The sequence below is a fragment of the Staurois parvus genome, unplaced genomic scaffold, assembly GCF_062004578.1.
Source record: "Staurois parvus isolate SC_StPar_1 unplaced genomic scaffold, SC_StPar_1.0 ptg000350l, whole genome shotgun sequence".
Lineage (NCBI taxonomy): Eukaryota > Metazoa > Chordata > Amphibia > Anura > Ranidae > Staurois > Staurois parvus.
Window position 1 is genome coordinate 4873029 of NW_028318146.1, and position 21088 is coordinate 4894116.

At 42.6% G+C, this 21088-nt stretch overlaps 1 protein-coding gene across 1 annotated transcript in view; it reads right to left on the minus strand.

The window, feature by feature from the left end:
* LOC149456725 (uncharacterized) overlaps positions 1-20323 on the minus strand; it is a 31183-nt gene extending 10860 nt beyond the window's left edge. Inside the window, exons 1-4 of the mRNA XM_089684611.1 lie at positions 20089-20323; positions 18044-18182; positions 9763-9896; positions 3566-3698 (exon numbers count right to left, since the gene is read on the minus strand). Coding sequence (XP_089540737.1) covers positions 3566-3698; positions 9763-9896; positions 18044-18182; positions 20089-20161 — 479 coding nt within the window. The 5' untranslated portion in view covers positions 20162-20323. The remainder of the gene's footprint in view (positions 1-3565; positions 3699-9762; positions 9897-18043; positions 18183-20088) is intronic.
* Positions 20324-21088: the final 765 nt, after the last annotated feature.

The following is a 21088-nucleotide window of genomic DNA, read 5'->3' on the forward strand; positions in this document are numbered from 1 at the left end:
AGAAGGAGAAGGATGAGAAGAAGGAGAAGGATGAGAAGAAGGAGAAGGAGAAGGATGAGAAGAAGGAGAAGGATGAGAAGAAGGAGAAGGATGAGAAGAAGGATAAGGAGAAGGAGAAGAAGGATGAGAAGAAGGAGAAGGAGAAGGATGAGAAGAAGGAGAAGGATGAGAAGAAAGAGAAGGATGAGAAGGAGAAGGATGAGAAGGAGAAGGATGAGAAGAAGGAGAAGGAGAAGGATGAGAAGAAGGAGAAGGAGAAGGATGAGAAGAAGGAGAAGGATGAGAAGAAGGATGAGAAGAAGGAGAAGGATGAGAAGAAGGAGAAGGATGAGAAGAAGGATGAGAAGAAGGATGAGAAGAAGGAGAAGGATGAGAAGAAGGAGAAGGAGAAGGATGAGAAGGAGAAGGATGAGAAGAAGGAGAAGGATGAGAAGAAGGAGAAGGAGAAGGATGAGAAGAAGGAGAAGGAGAAGGATGAGAAGAAGGAGAAGGATGAGAAGAAGGAGAAGGATGAGAAGAAGGATGAGAAGAAGGAGAAGGATGAGAAGAAGGAGAAGGATGAGAAGAAGGAGAAGGATGAGAAGAAGGAGAAGGATGAGAAGAAGGAGAAGGATGAGAAGAAGGAGAAGGATGAGAAGGAGAAGGATGAGAAGACGGAGAAGGAGAAGCAGAAGGAGAAGGATGAGAAGAAGGAAAAGGAGAAGGATGAGAAGATGGAGAAGGAGAAGGATGAGAAGATGGAGAAGGAGAAGGATGAGAAGAAGGAGAAGGAGAAGGATGAGAAGAAGGAGAAGGATGAGAAGAAGGATGAGAAGAAGGAGAAGGAGAAGGATGAGAAGAAGGAGAAGGAGAAGGATGAGGAGAAGGAGAAGGATGAGAAGAAGGAGAAGGATGAGAAGAAGGAGAAGGAGAAGGATGAGAAGAAGGAGAAGGAGAAGGATGAGGAGAAGGAGAAGGATGAGAAGAAGGAGAAGGATGAGAAGAAGGAGAAGGAGAAGGATGAGAAGAAGGAGAAGGATGAGAAGAAGGAGAAGGAGAAGGATGAGAAGATGGAGAAGGATGAGAAGAAGGAGAAGGAGAAGGATGAGAAGAAGGAGAAGGAGAAGGATGAGAAGAAGGAGAAGGATGAGGAGAAGGATGAGAAGAAGGAGAAGGATGAGAAGAAGGAGAAGGATGAGAAGAAGGAGAAGGATGAGAAGAAGGAGAAGGAGAAGGATGAGAAGAAGGAGAAGGATGAGAAGAAGGAGAAGGATGAGAAGAAGGAGAAGGAGAAGGAGAAGCAGGAAAAGGAGAAGGATGAGAAGAAGGAAAAGGAGAAGGATGAGAAGATGGAGAAGGAGAAGGATGAGAAGAAGGAGAAGGAGAAGGATGAGAAGAAGGAGAAGGAGAAGGATGAGAAGATGGAGAAGGAGAAGGATGAGAAGAAGGAGAAGGATGAGAAGGAGAAGGATGAGAAGAAGGAGAAGGAGAAGGATGAGAAGAAGGAGAAGGAGAAGGATGAGAAGAAGGAGAAGGAGAAGGATGAGAAGAAGGAGAAGGAGAAGGATGAGAAGAAGGAGAAGGATGAGAAGAAGGAGAAGGAGAAGGATGAGAAGAAGGAGAAGGATGAGAAGAAGGAGAAGGATGAGAAGAAGAAGGATGAGAAGAAGGATGAGAAGAAGGAGAAGGATGAGAAGAAGGACAGTTCTGTGACAGTTTCTGTCTATTTCTGACAGTTCTGGGACATTCACTCCATACAGCTGTTTCAACCGCTGTATGGAGGGAATGTCATGGAACTGTCAGAAATAGACTATTAATGACAGTTCTGGGACAGTCCTTCCATACAGCGGTTGAAACATTGTATGTATTTGTTTCCATAAATGGATCCATTTATGGAAACAAATACATACAATGTTTCAACCGCTGTATGGAAGGACAGTCCCAGAACTGTCATTAATAGTCTATTTCTGACAGTTCTATGACATTCCCTCCATACAGCGGTTGAAACAGCTGTATGGAGTGAATGTCCCAGAACTGTCAGAAATAGACTATTTATGACAGTTCTGGGACATTCCCTCCATACAGCGGTTTCCGGCAAAAAGTGTATGTGCAGAGTTCCTCTATTCTGCAGATACACTTAGAGGAGCTCTGCAGATACACTTAGAGGAGCTCTGCACATACACTTTTTGCCGGCTTGGAATTATTCTTATTTTCATCCTACTTCTTCTTCTTCTTCTTCTTCTTCTTCTTCATCCTCATCCTCATCCTCTTCTTCTTCTTCTGAGGATGAGGATGAAGAAGAAGAAGAAGAAGAAGAAGTAGGATTAAAATAAGATTAATTCCAAGCCGGCAAAAAGTGTATGTGCAGAGCTCCTCTAAGTGTATCTGCAGAGCTCCTCTAAATGTATCTGCAGAATAGAGGAACTCTGCACATACACATTTTGCCGGCTTGCAATTATTCTTATTTTCATCCTACTTCTTCTTCTTCTTCTTCTTCTTCATCCTCTTCTTCTTCTTCTGAGGATGAGGATAAAGAAGAAGAAGAAGAAGAAGAAGTAGGATGAAAATAAGATTAATTCCAAACAGGCAAAAAGTGTATGTGCAGAGCTCCTCTAAGTGTATCTGCAGAATAGAGGAACTCTGCACATACACTTTTTGCCGGCTTGGAATTATTCTTATTTTCATCCTACTGCTTCTTCTTCTTCTTCATCCTCATCCTCAGAAGAAGAGGATGAGGATGAGGATGAAGAAGAAGAAGAAGAAGAAGAAGAAGAAGTAGGATGAAAAGAAGAATAATTCCAAGCCGGCAAAAAGTGTATGTGCAGAGTTCCTCTATTTCTGACAGTTCTCTCACAGCTTCTTCACATGTACAGCGGTTGAAACATCTGTATCCTAAATGGAAACTAATAGATACAAATTGTATCTATTAGTTTCCATTTAGGATACAGATGTTTCAACCGCTGTACATGTGAAGAAGCTGTGAGAGAACTGTCAGAAATAGAGGAACTCTGCACATACACTTTTTGCCGGCTTGGAATTATTCTTCTTTTCATCCTACTTCTTCTTCTTCTTCTTCATCCTCATCCTCTTCTTCTGAGGATGAAGATGAAGAAGAAGAAGAAGTAGGATGAAAAGAAGAATAATTCCAAGCCGGCAAAAAGTGTATGTGCAGAGTTCCTCTATTTCTGACAGTTCTCTCACAGCTTCTTCACATGAACAGTGGTTGAAACATCTGTATCCTAAATGTAAACTAATAGATACAATGTTTCAACCGCTAAACATGTGTTCCTTCTGTCAGAGAACTGTCAGAAATAGCGGAGCTCACTGCAGGGACACTTTTGCCGGCTGATCGGGAAATGTTCGATTCGCGCACCCGAAGTAGGCAAAATTTCGGTTTCGCCGCGAATCGAATATTTCCTGAAATTCGACTCGAATTCCGGTTCGCCTGGTTCGATTCGCTCATCTCTATTTAATACACAACACTTTTTTAGGCAATTTCAGCCCACTTCAGGTTACATAAATTATAGTTTCCCCTTTATAAACCAAAGTAGACAAGATTAGAGGTGCCAATATCTGTAAGACATACGTGTTGGCTGGTATCTTTGCAATGTTGTCCTCAACTTGCTTCTTTGTAGCTATTGAACCAACGTCCATACAGGTCAAGCTGGCATTTTCATATGATGGGATTTTATTCTTTATAGGAGTGATATTTAATGAACCTGAGAAAAAAAAATGAAAAGGATAAGGTGAGTTCTACGGATATTTTGAAGTAAGGCCCTTAGTTTTTCAGATGGATCTGATTGCAAGTGTCATGTACAGTAGGTCTACACTCCAAGTGCATCCACTTACATCTGACTACCTCCAAGTTCAGGTGCAGAAAGAAAAGCAGAAAAAGGTCGGTGTCCTTATTCATTGTTGTGGACCTGAACATGATGTATTGAAGGTAGTCTGATATGAATGGACGCATGTCTGTTTTCATCTGACCACTCATAGATTGAAAAGGGTCCAGAAAGCTTCAGTGTGTGAAAGCTGAAAAAACATGCATACCTTTCTGCTTCGATTCAGCAGGGGATCATGAAGCAGACTGGATGGCGCCCATTTGAAAGGGGCCTTAGGGCCCATTCACATGGTGCTGCTGCACTACATTCAGCAGGGGGTTGGTGAGCAGATCCTTTGCTGAATCGAAGCTGGACAGGATGGATGTCAGTTTTTTCACATCCATGCACATTCGGTTTCTGTCCAATTTTGCACAGCAGACAGAGATGGACTCATGATGGCTCTATGGGTGTGCAGATGTAAACGAACACAAGTCTGTTTACATCAGGTCGGCTCTGATCTGTCACATTTAGTTCTGGAAAAACGGAAAGTGATGCAGTCATTTTCAGTTTTTTTTCTGGAACTGGAGAAACCTGGAGGTAGGAGGATGCAAACCGACACAAGATCATTTACATTAGCCTGCCCACAGACGCTGAAGGATGGACAGGCAAACCTGATCAGAAAACCCATGTGAAAGGGGCCTTAGGGCCCTTTCACAGAGGAAGTTTGTGTTCCGATCAGCAGGGGATCCACTGACAGATCCCCTGCTGATCTGAGCAGAGCAGGGAGGATGACAGGTCTGTGTCCGCTCAGCTTCAGCAGAGCAGACACGGACAGACCCTGCTCAGCTTTATGGGTGGCCCATTTACACCCTGCTGCCTCCGATCCGTTCTGCTTAAATGAAAGAGGATGCAGTCCTCCTCCATTCGTTTTAGCAGGCCTGATAGGACCAGGACGTAGGCGGTTGCAGATGGACACAAGTATGTTTAAACTCACCAGTCCATAGGGCTGCATGGACCATTCTATCAGGTCCGCCTGAAAACTGATAGGTGGAAGATTGACCTGATTGGATTGCCCATGTGCATGGATCCCTTATTAAAGTAGAACTATACTCCCCTTCACTCCAGTGATGCAGCATCCTGGAGCTCCCCACCTGCCACTGACATCTTTGAGCGTCTGGCTTATGGATATCGATTGCAGGCCATTTTCAGTACTATGATATCACCCCCATGCATGCGCAGGAGCTCAGTCGGCTCCATCATGCCAAATTTCTACAGTGAGCTATGCAGCTCACTGTACAGGGGAGGACAAGCACATAGGTAACTTTAATGTGGAAGAAACAAAGCATGTCTCTCCTGCATTAAAAATCCTACCTGTTCTCCCATTTTTATATTTTTTTCTTTTTACGTAAAGTTCCACTTTAAAGTGCACCTGTGCTTTGTCTATGCAGGTCAAAGGGACAGTTTTACTTTAAAGAGGAACTGAATGCAAAAAATGAAAAAACTGAAAACAGGCAGGCTCTTTTTTGCAGAAGCAACATGCAATGTCTTTTTTGCCATATAATACACATACCTGCCTGTTCGTGACCCTCCCTAGGATGTAAATGCAGCTGTGCATGCGCGGCTGTGTTTACTCCCACACATGTGTATAAGTGATCTCCCACACCAGCCCTGTGAGTGTGCTGCATCTCCAGTCTTGGAGTATTGAACACACATCTTAAAGAGTGCTGTAGTTTTACAGACTGGTCCACACAGGTTTAATCTTGTTAAAGCTAGTCCAAAAAGCATGATGTACAGCAAGCATTTACAAAGATTTCTTTCAAGGTTTAATGATTTTTCATGTCCATAAAACACCCTTCAGCTGTTGCATATACAGTTGCAAGAAAAAGTATGTGAACCCCTTGGGATTACGTGGAGTTTTGCATGAATTGGGCATAAAATGTGCTCTGAACGTCATCTAAGTCACAACAATAGAAGAACACAGTCTGCTGAACATAATACTACACAAACATTAGATGTTGCCATGGTTTAATTGCATTGAACATGTAAACATTCACAGTGCAGGGAGGAAAAAGTATGTGAACCTTTGGACTTAATAACTGGTTGACCCTCCTTTGGCAGCAATAACCTCAACCAAACGTTTCCTGTAGTTGCAGATCAGACCTGCAAAACGATCTGGAGTCATTTTGGACCACTCCTCTTCACAAAAGTGTTTCAGTGTAGCAATATTCTTGGGATGTCTGGTGGGAATCGCTCTCTTAAGGTCATTCCACAGCATTTCAATCGGGTTGAGGTCAGGACTCTGACTGGGCCACTCCAGAGGGCGTATTCTGTGCTTTTGCAGCCATTGTTTTGTTGAATTACTTGTATGCTTTGGGTCATTGTCCTGTTGCATCACCCATCCTCTGCGGAGCTTCAGTTGGTGGACAGATGGTCATACGTTTTCCTGCAAAATGTCTTGATAAACTCTGGAATTCATTTTTCCATCAATTACAACAATCTGTCCAGGCCCTGAGGTAGCAAAGCAGCCCCAAACCATGATGCTCCCTCCGCCATGTTTTACAGTGGGGATGAGGTTTTGATGTTGGTGTGCTGTGCCTTTTTTTCTCCACACATAGTGTTGTGTGTTCTTCCCAAACAACTCAATCTTGGTTTCATCTGTCCGCAGTAGATTTTGCCAGTAGTGCTGTGGAACATCCAGGTGCTCTTTTGCAAACTTCGAACGTGCTGCAATATTCTTTTTGGACAGCAATGGCTTCCTCCGTGGTGTCCTCCCATGTACTCCATTCTTGTTTAATGTTTTCCTTATTGTAGATGTGTCAACAAAAATGTTAGCATGTGCCAGAGATTTCTGTAGGTCTTTAGCTGACACTCTGGGATTCTTCTTTACCTCATGCAGCATTCTGCGCTGTGCTCTTGCAGTCATTTTTACAGGACGACCACGCTTAGGGAGAGTAGAACAGTGCTAAACTTTCTCCATTTGTAGACAGCCTGTCTTACTGTAGACACATGAACATCAAGGCTTTTGGAGATACTTTTGTTACCCTTTCCAGCTTCATGCAAGTCAACAATTCTTGATCGTAGGTCTTCTGAGAGCTCTTTTCTGCGAGGCATGGTTCACATCAGACAGTGCTTCTTGAAACCAGTAAACCCAAAACAGGTGTGTGTTTTTTTAAGGGCAGGACAGCTGTCAGCAACACATCCAATATCATCACACTGATTGGAGTCAAGGTTGGCTCATTCCTGGCTCCAATTAGCTCTGGGAGAAGTCATTAAGCTAGGGCCTCACATACTTTTTCCTCCCTGCACTGTGAATGTTTACATGTTATGTGCAATTAAACCATGGCAACATCTAATGTTTGTGTAGTATTATGTTCAGCAGACTGTGTTCTTCTATTGTGACTTAGATGACGTTCAGAGCACATTTTATGCCCAAAGCATGCAAAACTCCCCGTAATCCCAAGGGGTTCACATACTTTTTCTTGCAACTGTAAATCTTAAATGTCACCTATCATGAACAATCTAACATTTTTAGAAAAAAGTTAACAGTGAGCCCATATTTTTTTCTCATAACAGGCACTGGCTATGCCTTTAAGCAAGCTTTTAGCGGTCTTGTTGAGAGCCTGCTGAAGTCTACTAACAGCTTTTATAGAACAGCAGCCAATCTAAGATCTGTATCCAGCACTCTGGATCTGAAGAGCGCTGGAAGGAATTTAAAGGGTTAGTTCAACCTTTACAAAAACATTTCCCCTGCAGAAAATGGGTGCCTGTAAACAAAAACTGTGTAGCTTTGGTCAAAGCTGAATAAGGTCCTTGCTATAGGCCATTTATGTACCTCCCAAAGCCTGGCTAAAAAAACTCCTAGAGATGGTGTCCCTCAGGCCTGTCTTGTGATGGTGAAGGTGAGCAGTAACTGATGGGAGTGTCTCAGTAATGTCCTAGCAACAAGGTAGGACAGGGGATGCCATCTCTGGGAGTTTTTCCCCAAGGCTTTGGTAAGTACGTAGATGGCCTACACCTATAGCAAGGGCATTATTCAACTTTGGTCAGAGATGCACAGCCTGTTTTTGTCCACAGGTGCCCCTTACCTGCATAGACAAAGGTGAACTAACTTTTTGGAAACTTTGCTTGAGTTTTGCAAATGCTTGCTGTTCATGATGCATATGCTCTTGATATTGGAGGTTACACGCTAAATCTGGTGACATGGGGATCATGGTTGCAGCTTCAGCCAGACCTCTGTGTCAGGAATAGGAGGTATCAGGATGGTTTTAATCACCACACTCCAACTTCAGTATAATACTGTTTATATTATACAGAGGATGTTAGTGGATAGGTGGTGGAATATATAGCCAGAGGAGCTTCTCCATGTGCCCCCTGAAGTTGGTCATGAGATATCATGCCATGGATAGAAGGGACGGCAAGTAGTAATGGGCAGATTTAGTCCAATGTCTGCACAATGTCTAGAACGCATTGGTTGTCAAGGTGTGGGTAGCTATTGGGCTGAGCTCTGCAGATGCTTCTTAAATACCTTGCTAAATGCCAACTGAAATACAAAGTTTTTCACTAGTGTTTGCAAACAAAGTTTAAAAAATGTCCTGGGCACGTGGCCTTCATGTTAGACAATATAAACCAATGGTCCCCAAACTGTGGCCTCTGGGCCATATGTAGCCCTTTCTTTTCCTTAATCTGGCCCTGGGATAGGAGGCACTATTTGTCCCACTGACACCAACAATGAAGCACCATTTCTTCTACTGACATCAATGATGGGGCACTATTATTCCCACTGACACCAACAATGAGGCATCACTCCTTCTACTGACACCAATGATGGGGCACTATTCATAGTTGCATAGCTGGTTAAGTTGAATGAAAACACCAGTCCATCCAGTTCAACCTGTGTGGGTGTGTGAATGTGTTTTTGTCAATAGTAATTCCCTTTTCCCTGTATATTGCATTTGCTAAGATGCCCATCTAAAAGCTTTTTGAAACTACCGACACTCTTCGCTGACAACACCCATTGTGGAAGGGAGTTCCACATTCTCACCGCTATGACAGTAAAGAACCCTCTATGCAGTTTAAGATTAAACCACTTCTCCTTCAATTTCAATGAGTAGCCGCATGTCTTTTTAAGCTCCCTGAAACTGAATATTTTTGTCCCTATGCTATAATCACCATTGAGGTATTTGAATATTGCTATCATATCTCCTCTCAAGAGTCTCCTCTCCAGGGAGAATACGTTTAAGGCTTGTGGTCATTCCTCATAACTGAGGGCCTCCAGTCCCCTTATTAGCTTTATTGCCCTTCTCTGGACTCTCTCCAGTTCCAGTACATTCTTCCTGAGGACTGGTGACCAGAATTGGACGGCATACTCCAGATGTGGCCGAACCAATGATGAGGCATTATTCCTTCTCTTGACACCAATAATGAGGTACTATTCCTTCAACTGATATAAACAATTGGGCATTATTCCTCCCATTGGCACGAATGATGGGGCACTATTCCTCCCATTGGCACCAATGATGGGGCACTATTCCTCCAACCTACTGACCACAGGTGCTATGTATATTTTACACCCACTGACCACCAAGCCTGAGGCATTGTCTACTGCCACTGATGCAAAATGGATCATGCTTTGCTGGGTTTTTTTTGCTTTCCTCTAGATCAACTGTGGGTGTAGGATCTTAACTTTTTTTTCTTCTTTTTTAATGGTTGAACTGGATGGACTTTTGTCTTTTTTCAGCCAGACTAACTATGCAACTGCTGAGGCATTTCATACTCCCACTGGTCACGGTCTGACCCCCTCCTAAAGTCTGAAGAGCGGTAAAGTGGCCCTTTGTTTTGAAGGTTTGGAGACCCCTGACCTTCTCATTACAGCTACAGATATTCCATTTAGTTCTCCACCACGCCAAACATCAAGGCACACCTGCTGGGAGGTTAGTAGTATGTCAGTCCATTCGATGAAACTCACCTGCTGAATTTATGCAGAAAGCTAAATTGATGAGCGGACAGTCTCTTATCAAAATGCCCATGCTGTAGCCAGCGCAGGGTTTGAAGGGAGTCAACCGCAGCATGATCAGCCTCTTCTCCTCTATCCAGCCCCACCTGGGTAAAAGAGAAATCAATTATTTTTATTAGTGTTCCTCCATTCTGTATCATGTGTTTAACTTAACATGACCATTGCCACCCCTTGAAATTAGTAAAGCAGAACTCCAGACAAACAGGTAAATTCACAGGTGTCATACATAAATGTGTGCCATGTCACCTGCCAAAGTATTCGTATTTCTGTTCATCCGCCACAAAGCATCATTCTCTCTGGCAGGGCAGCAGACATGTTTATTTTTTTTTGGGGGGGGGAGGGGGCGGGAGTTTGGTGCTGACAGGTAACACCCACAGGTATTGTCCCTCCCCCAACCTGTGACTGGACAGTGAAAGGAGACGCAGCAGACTCCTGAGCTCATCTATGTGATCTCTACTCCTAGTTCTGTGAGCTGCTTCTCCCTCTCAAGTCTGAGCTCTGCTGTACAAGATGCTGATAGCAAGTCATACTCAGAGGCATACACTGCTTGCAATTACAAAGCAATGCATTTAATATGTTAATACAGACAGCTGCATTAGTTTGTGTCTTTTTTATCTATCGGTTCAAAAGAAACAGCTCAACTTCAATCATGGCGTTCTCTCTGCAGGCTTAAAATTGAACTTTTCCGCTCCTGAATGACCTTTTCTGGCTCCTTTTTCATGGCACCATTAAAAAAAAAAAAATCACGTGCGTAGATGTACCACCAATCACTTCCAGGTATTTGGGAGTTGGCAGAGACCGGCAGTTTATGTGCGCACATGCAGCTGATTTCTGCACATGGCAACAAATACCCCCAGCTTCTAGTACATAGGCACTATAGTGCTCCTCAGCATTTGTGCACGTGTGTGGAAACCCACCGCACACATATTTACCGCAAAGTTGGGGCTTAGTAACATGTGGCCTCCAGGGATAGCTGTGACACAGGAATCCCAGGAGGCAGTGGGGCCCAGCCTAGGCCGGACACCAGAAAGTCCTGCCTTGCAGCACAAAAGGTAAAATAAGCAACACAAAGGTAAAAATGTAGCATTGTGAAAGAAGGAGGGGGAGGGCAGAATGAGAAATTGTTGTTTTATTGCTCGTTTAAACTAGTGGTTAGGGGTGGAAAAACTAAATAGTTGAGTGAAGCAAAGCATCATAGCAGGAATTATACAATTACACCCCCTGTCGCATCCATGAGCACTCTCCGCCAGTAAACGCCACCTATAAACCCGAGCAATGCACGTTGTGTAGTCTGGTTTTTAGAGGATTAAAGTGTTACTAAACCCTGGACCCTGCATTCACTATATCCGGTCTCCCCGGACCCTGCATTCACTATATCCGGTCTCCCAGGACCCTGCATTCACTATATCCGGTCTCCCAGGACCCTGCATTCACTATATCCGGTCTCCTCGGACCCTGCATTCACTATATCCGCTCTCCCCGGACCCTGCATTCACTATATCCGCTCTCCCCGGACCCTGCATTCACTATATCCGGTCTCCCCGGACCCTGCATTCACTATATCCGGTCTCCCCGGACCCTGCATTCACTATATCCAGTCTCCTCGGACCCTGCATTCACTATATCCGGTCTCCTCGGACCCTGCATTCACTATATCCGGTCTCCTCGGACCCTGCATTCACTATATCCGGTCTCCTCGGACCCTGCATTCACTATATCCGCTCTCCCCGAACCCTGCATTCACTATATCCGGTCTCCCCGGACCCTGCATTCACTATATCCGGTCTCCCAGGACCCTGCATTCACTATATCTGGTCTCCTCGGACCCTGCATTCACTATATCCGCTCTCCCCGGACCCTGCATTCACTATATCTGGTCTCCCCGGACCCTGCATTCACTATATCTGGTCTCCCAGGACCCTGCATTCACTATATCTGGTCTCCCCGGACCCTGCATTCACTATATCTGGTCTCACACAGTAGACAGAACATGGAAATGCAATTATTTTAGTAAATATAAACTGCTAAATACCTTTTCTCATCAGCAGTTAGAGCAGTCTTGCGACTTCTATCAGTGTCCAGCCAAGCACATGTTAAAGCTCGTAGGAGTTTTCATTCTGCTCTAGGAGGATGCAGCCCCCCCTGTCTGGACAGTGCTGATTGGCCATGTGCTGATCACATGCACTCTCCCAAGAAAAAAAAAAAAAAGAAAGAAAAAAAACAACCTCTCTAGCAATACACACCACACAATATGTCTTATCAGGAGATAAGAGGGGAGCACTGGAAGAAGGGAAGGATCAGAGAAGTCAGGATCAAACAGCGTTTTTACACAATGCAGAGGATTAACCCCTTAGGTTCCACAGTGAGTATAACAAGCATGCTTTACTGCATATACAGACCGATTTTACTGTTGTGGGTTTAGTAACACTCTAAGGCAGTGGTTCTTAACCTTTTTGGAGGTACTGAACCCCACCAGTTTCATATGCGCATTCACCGAACCCTTCTTAATTGGAAAAATAAAATATGATTTTTAAAATTCAAAACATAGGTATATATTTATACATAGGTGCACAAAATGAACAAAACCATTAAGAACAAAGAACAAAACCATTAAAACATGATTTTCACACAAAAACAAAATAATGAATATTTACCGCAAATCAGTGTGACTTCTGCTGTTGTCTTTCAGAGGCCAGTTCAGAAATGCGCGGCATTACCTTGGCAAGTGCCACTCTCATGTCATTTTCGTAACAAAGTCTGTTCCTTTTCTTCGTCTTTATGTCCAGCATCCTCGAAAAGGATTGCTCGCAAAGATATTTTGTAACAAACGGTATGAAAATTCATCCCCCATAGTAATTCATCCCCCATATAGTAATTCATCCCCCATAGTAATTCATCCCCCATATAGTAATTCATCCCCCATAGTAATTCATCCCCCATATAGTAATTCATCCCCCTATAGTAATTCCTCTCCCCTATAGTAATTCATCCCCCATATAGTAATTCATCCCCCATAGTAATACATCCCCCATATAGTAATTCATCCCCCATATAGTAATTCATCCCCCATATAGTAATTCATCCCCCATATAGTAATACATCCCCCATATAATAATTCATCCCCCATATAGTAATTCATCCCCCCTATAGTAATTCATTCCCCATATTAATTCATCCCCCATATTAAGTCCCCAAGTCCCCCCTGTGTCAATTCACTTACCTTTGCTCCGCGCGTTCCTCTCGCTGTATTCCCGCGCCGTTCCGGTCTTCAGGGCGGACTGTGAGAGGAGCCTAGCTCCTCTCATGTTCGTCACGCTGCCCCGCCTACACACATCCTGACAGCCAATCACTGGCTATCAGGATGTGAGAGGCAGCGAGACTGGCCAATCATTGCATTTGAGTCCCTGCCGCCCGAGAGGAGGGAGGGGAGCGGGCGCCCGGCACACAAGAGCCGCGGCTTGCCGACCACTGGGCTAAGCGATGTTGCGTGACCACCTGCAGCCAATGATGGACAAGCAGGGCATGTCATCACAAATCATATGAGTCGGGTGTGGGTCACCTCCGCCGAACCCCCGAGACTGACTCACCAAACCCCTGGGGTTCGATCGAACCCAGGTTAAAAACCACTGCTCTAAGGGTTCGTTCACACTAGCAGCTGGGGGTTGAGTCACATTTTTACTGCAACCGACAAGCCCCCCCCCCTGCAAACCACTCCCCCTTTAGCAGCAGCAGCCTAGAGTGTACACATGTTGCAGAATTATGCCCCCTGTCGAATGCAACCCATTCAAATGAATCGCAACCATGTTCAACAGGAACCAGCCCAAACTTGCATAGTGACCAGCTTTAGGCAGAAAAAAATCCATAGGACACCACAAACTCCACACCATGGAATGCTTTTCATGAACGAGGCATTAAAAGGACGTTTTCTGTGCAGACTATTACTGCAGAGTATAGCAAAGAGTGAACAGCAATATCTGCTGCCTGGTAAAAATGGGCCCCTAAGAGACCTTAAAGCAGAACTGCGGTCAAACCACTGTAGCACTCACCGTCGCTGATTTGCCCCAGGTTCTTTCCCCAAGTTTGTTTAGCAGTAGCTAGCCACACAGTCACTTTGGCTCAATGAACAGACTGGGGGTTTACCTTTTTTAGATTTATTGCTGCACAAACCTGGATGGGGTGCAGGGAGCTGCAGGATACTCCAGTAACACTGTACAATGATAGGAACACACTCTATTCTGTCAAAAGCATCTTAGCACAGTCCCTCAAGTAGAAGCCAAGGAAATGGACCGCACTAGGACACTCTAAGGATTGTCCCATTCCAAGCAAGCACTGGTGCACTAGGGATAGTAGTAGCAAACAGTCACTAGGATCCTAGACTCAGGTCTGTACTCATAATGTTCCTGAATACTTGGACGCCTCTTTGAAATATCATCCAGACATTCACATGTGATCTTTTCAGACCAGACTCCCAGTGAGACCCCTTGACAAAGCTCCAGATGCTCTCAGAATAGTAGGCCCCTCAGCTCTGCATTAGCTCTGATCTCGATGAGCTCCTGTAAGAACTTCAGCTGAACTGCCCAGAAAGGCAGCATCCCTTCAGGCTGGGAACTTCTCCTCCTGGACAAGAACAGGGCAGCTCCAGACCCCATACTATTTATATACTTCCCAGCCACCTACCGGATGCCTTCCCCCAGGGATGTATTTGAGACAACACCAATATTCAGGTTGCTGATTTGCCTTTCCAGACCATGTCATTCTAGTATCCTCCAGTAGGCAGGGGGAAACAATGAAACCTGCATACAGTGAAGTACAGAACAGCCCAAAGCAATCACACGCTGCTCCACTGACTAGAGAGGAGCCAAAAGAACTAACTTTACCTAACCAACCTTGCGATGATTGTGTGCAATAGAGACATGGACGCTGTATGTGACAGCCATCTTGTTAGGTCTCAGCCATGTTGTCTCTCCTGTCCTCCCTCCTCCCTTTTGAATGGAATTTATAGCCGTAAGTTGAACGGAGGTCAAAAGGGCCTCTTATCCTAAATACAACTAGATAAAGCTCCAGGTCTGTAAACCGCTAATTAGTCTGGTTCAAGGGGTTTGCTTTAAAAACCACTTATCTCTGCCCTATAGTAAAACAATAACTCAGTCAGTCATGACCTGTTAGACCATTAGGGCTAGAGCATGCCATAAAATGTACATTCCACATGAGACATTTTTCATACAATTCATAAAGTTCAGCAGGAACTGGACACATAATATGAGGTATATATTCGGATATATCATTTTAATATGAGTCACACAAGACCTTACATGACTATATTAGCACCTACAAGAGAGAAGAAAGCAGTCTCTTTCCTCCTGGGTGACAAGGGTACGCTGTGTTTGGTATCCCTGAGTTTGAAATATAATTCTGAATATCAATCTGCCAGTTGCTAGGATGCAACCTGTTGGAGGTTATTAACCTTAGTAGGAAATTGTAAGGCGACTTGGTCATAACCTTGGTTACTGCCTAACACCCATCCCCAAACTGGATAATTGATCATGTGTTCTCAGACAACATCCCTTTAATATGATAGAAAAAGACTGACAGGCCTTGAGAAGTCAGCTCTCGTTTAACATCAATCAGGAAACATCTAACGGACTTGAGAGCCAAGGCAATCTTTTTGTTCGGACAATAGGACTCTGCTTAAACCAGGACTTTGCAAATATTCTGACTTCTGAACTCCTTTCTTTTATTTCTCTGTTGTTTTATTGTTCTCTTTATATCTTTGTAACATCTTTTTCTGTAAATATTTTAATTACACCATTTTGACCTTTTTAGTAATAAATCCTATTTTGAAAAGTGTTGAAACGCTCTCTAAAGCTTTTAATGCAAACTAAAGAATCCCTGTCTCTGAAGAGTGCTACTGTATGTAATAATCCTCTGAATGTATCTGTCTGTGATGACAGTGTGCATTACAGACACTTATGCTAATATAGTGTTGTTGCTAGGATTTGTGAGTTTCCTCCTTCTCTGTAAAAAGGTGGTGGCGGCAGTGTGAAGGGTTAATTGCGTAATTAACCTGACCCAGTAACAATCTCTCTCAGGCTGCTGGCACATACAGTCAGGTCCATAAATATTGGGACATCGACACAATTCTAACATTTTTTGCTCTATACACCACCACAATAGATTTAAAATGAAACAAAGAAGATGTGCTTTAACTGCAGACTGTCAGCTTTAATTTGAGGGTATTTACATCCAAATCAGGTGAACGGTGTAGGAATTACAACAGTTTGCATATGTGCCTCCCACTTGTTAAGGGACCAAACGTAATGGGACAGAATAATAATCATAAATCAAACTTTCACTTTTTAATACTTGGTTGCAAATCCTTTGCAGTCAATTACAGCCTGAAGTCTGGAACGCATAGACATCACCAGACGCTGGGTTTCATCCCTGGTGATGCTCTGCCAGGCCTCTACTGCAACTGTCTTCAGTTCCTGCTTGTTCTTGGGGCATTTTCCCTTCAGTTTTGTCTTCAGCAAGTGAAATGCATGCTCAATCGGATTCAGGTCAGGTGATTGACTTGGCCATTGCATAATATTCCACTTCTTTCCCTTAAAAAACTCTTTGGTTGCTTTTGCAGTATGCTTTGGGTCATTGTCCATCTGCACTGTGAAGCGGCGTCCAATGAGTTGTGAAGCATTTGGCTGAATATGAGCAGATAATATTGCCCGAAACACTTCAGAATTCATCCTGCTGCTTCTGTCAGCAGTCACATCATCAATAAATACAAGAGAACCAGTTCCATTGGCAGCCATACATGCCCACGCCATGACACTACCACCACCATGCTTCACTGATGAGGTGGTATGCTTAGGATCATGAGCAGTTCCTTTCCTTCTCCATACTCTTCTCTTCCCATCACTCTGGTACAAGTTGATCTTGGTCTCATCTGTCCATAGGATGTTGTTCCAGAACTGTGAAGGCTTTTTTACATGTCGTTTGGCAAACTCTAATCTGGCCTTCCTGTATTTGAGGCTCACCAATGGTTTACATCTTGTGGTGAACCCTCTGTATTCACTCTGGTGAAGTCTTCTCTTGATTGTTGACTTTGACACACATACACCTACCTCCTGGAGAGTGTTCTTGATCTGGCCAACTGTTGTGAAGGGTGTTTTCTTCACCAGGGAAAGAATTCTTCGGTCATCCACCACAGTTGTTTTCCGTGGTCTTCCGGGTCTTTTGGTGTTGCTGAGCTCACCGGTGTGTTCCTTCTTTTTAAGAATGTTTCAAACAGTTGTTTTGGCCACGCCTAATGTTTTTGCTATCTCTCTGATGGGTTTGTTTTGTTTTTTCAGCCTAATGATGGCTTGCTTCACTGATAGTGACAGCTCTTTGGATCTCATCTTGAGAGTTGACAGCAACAGATTCCAAATGCACATAGCACACTTGATATGAACTCTGGACCTTTTATCTGCTCATTGTATTTGGGATAATGAGGGAATAACACACACCGGGCCATGAAACAGCTGAGAAGCCAATTGTCCCATTACTTTTGGTCCCTTAACAAGTGGGAGGCACATATGCAAACTGTTGTAATTCCTACACCGTTCACCTGATTTGGATGTAAATACCCTCAAATTAAAGCTGACAGTCTGCAGTTAAAGCCCATCATCTTTGTTTCATTTCAAATCCATTGTGGTGGTGTATAGAGACAAAAATGTTAGAATTGTGTCGATGTCCCAATATTTATGGACCTGACTGTAGATTGTAGTCCCGCGAGCTAGAAAATCTTTGTGCAGGGCGCAGCTGAGAGTGGCATTGTTACGCAAGTGACAGCGCGATGCAAGGCTGGTCCTTCGGTCACGAGTTGGTGAGAAGGGCAGCGGTCGGGTGCGGCGTTCTGTCACAAACCTAACAACTTATCTAGGAGGGTGTTACACTACATTGTTAAAATACATTTATGTGAAGAGTTTGACCTGCCAAAATATTTGATTCTTTTCATCCATTTTCTGCAGTTCAGATAGGAGTGGACTCCACTACACAGAGGCTGCAGCTCTACTGTTTCCTGTCTCACCTCACTTCCTCCAACCTGGTCTCTTGTACTAAGTTAGCAGCTCAGAAAACTTTAAAGCCAGAGGATCAGAATGACAGCTGAGGGTTGCCTTCATATTTTGCTTACAGTATGACAGGTATACTTTATGATCTGCGTAGGGTACTGTGTTTTTTTTTTCTCCATACTTACTTGCAATACTCATATCCATTTTTGAAGGCTCTAGTAATCTCCTCCAGAGTCGCTAGTCGGCTGTAGTGCATGGTACAGGCAGTTTTGGCCCCTTCATAGTCCACAGTGATATTGTTTGGCATGAACACTCCAGAAATAACTATAACACAGATATGAAGAAATGATTAAAGCCAACTATATGGTCACAGTCACCTAACAGCCATCAGGGCCCACTCGCTCGTGCCCATCTACATTTTACAGCATTAAAATGCATATTGTATAAAAGTCTCATTCATTATAACGTATCTAATTCTCATCTATGACCTGCAGCTGAGTGCGTTTTTACCAGAATAGGACATGAAGCATTTTTGTATTACACCTTTTCACTGCCAGTGCGGTTTTGTTTTTTTTTTTGCATATATTTAAAAATACGTTTTAGGCCTGAAGATTAGTTAAAACTCTCAAACTTAATGTTTTCTGTAAACAGAGACCTTGGAGAAGAACTTGGTAGTAGTTCCATTTTTTTATGTCACACAATATTTGTGCAACAGTTTATCGCGTGCAAATTTTTGGTAAAAAAACACACTAAGGTTCATTTTAGGGCACAATAATGCAATACATTACCAAGTTTTTTGGTAAAATATAAAACATGAAGTTGCACTGAAAAAATAGATACACAACATGTCAAGCCTTAAAGTATAACTAAAGGCAAAACTTTTTTTTTAGTTTTGCATAGAGAGGAGAGGGATTAGAACCTCTGTCAGTTTTTATTGCACTCTGTGCCATCCTCTTTATTAGTCCTGTTTACCATTATCATTGAAAGTAAAGAAAATCCCACATTTTGGGCTGTCCCCACAAAAGTAATAAGGGGAAATCTTCCAATGGGGGTACCAGTTCTGGTCACCTGGGGGTCCCCAGGGAATTCCCTTAATTTGAAGGGATCTTCTCTCACTTCCTGTTTCACTTTGGCACAGGAAGTGAAGGAAAATCTCTGAAATGGGACATAGATGGTGAAAAGAAAAGTCTAAGGCTAGGTTCACACCTCTGCAGTTTGCGTTTGAGCTGTTTCTGCATTGCGTTTTGGCTACATTTTTATGTGTTTTGCGGGGTTTTTTACATTTGTTTTAATTTTTCTTGTCGCTAGGCAGATTTAAAGCATGAAACGCATCAAAAACGCCCTACATGCTTTTCTGCAGCGTTTCCATTGAAGTCTATAGAACCAAAAACTCAATACGTTCAAAAAAGTCCCTGACCCTTTCCAAAAACCGCACTGGGTGAAAACGTGGACATGTGAACGTGTCCCATAGGAAATCATGTTAAATGGACTGTACTGCATTTCTGCAAAACGCTGCAGAACACACTTAGGTGTGAACCTAGGGTGACAGGGATTATAACCCTCCCCTGCTCCATCCAAAAGGACAAAAACATTTTTTCCTATTGTTCTACTTTAAAATTGTGCATGTCCGCAAGACGATGAACTTTGGTATCCTATATTATCCACAGGCATAGGTTATGAACCCTCTCCATACAACTTGAAAAATAATAAGCAGTCATGAGTAATGAAGGAGCTCTCCATACAACCTGGCCAGCGAGCTAAAGAGGAAATGGATCAAGTTATGATTTACTCCAGCCTTGCTCAACCGGGGTTCCATAGAACTGTAGGGTTCCTCTGGAGGTTGCTAGGGGTTCCTCGAGCAATGAGCATTTTTCCCCTCTCTGATATTACACCTACTGAAAACAATGATCTTTTCAGCTGTCAGAAAAAAAAGGTTCGTATTGACCACTTATGTAAGGAGCATTCTCAACAATAACCATCATGCTGATATATAAATATAGTAATTATCAACAGGGGTTCTTTGACACCAGAAAGTTATTTCAAGAGTTCCTCCACATTAAAAAGGTTGAGAAGGGGTGGTTCAACCTAATGACCAAGTCCTAGCTTTATAAACAAGCTGCCCGTTTGTGATCTGAATATAAGTCGTTTTCTTTGGATTTAGATAAACTAAAGTCAATATACAAAGAAGAGATCCTCAGAAAATATATGTTAGAGAATGAATTTTATTTACCTGGAACGTCATCTGTAGAACATATCCCAATTACGGCAAGAAGAAGAGAGAGGTAGAAAGTTTGCTGGAGCATATTGTCAGCGTCTCTCCAAAACAGAGGTATGTCATAAAACAAGAAAGGAAGCTGTACCTGTGTCTGTAGTGGGAGGGGTGGAGGATGGGCAATGTGTGACACTCACCTGTGGTTACGTGTGAGAGAACGAACATGACGCAGGAACGCAGCTGCACCTCAATGCGTCATCCCCCCTGCCAAAGTCATCACAGTCAACATTATCAAGACCTTTTTTTGCCATAGATAGTACAATTAGTACATTTGACTTTCCTACGAATGGACATCTTCTTACCGTCAATTCACATATTAATGCAAAAATATACAATATACCTTTTAGAGAGAATACAATATATACTTTTTAGAAATAATACAAAATATACCATATATCTTATAGAGAATAAAAAAAATATACAATATACTTTTTTAGAGATAATACAAAATATACAATTTACTTTTTAGAGATAATACAAAATATACCATATACCTTATAGAGCATAAAAAAATACAAAATATACAATTTACTGTTTAGAGATAATAAAAAATATACCATATACCTTATAGAGCATAAAAAATATACAATATACTTTTTTAGAGATAATACAAAATAACCAATATACTTTTTTAGAGAATACAAAATACACAATATACTTTTTTAGAGAATACAAAATACACAATATACTTTTCAGGGATAATACAAAATATACCATATACCTTACAGAGCATAAAAAAATATACAATATACTTTTTTAGAGAATACAAAATATACAATTTACTGTTTAGAGATAATATAAAATATACCATATACCTTATAGAGCATAAAAAAATATACAATATACTTTTTTAGAGATAATACAAAATATACAATATACTTTTTAGAGATAATACAAACTATACAATATACTTTTTAGAGATAATTACAGTTAATCATATATACAGAAGTGAAAACCT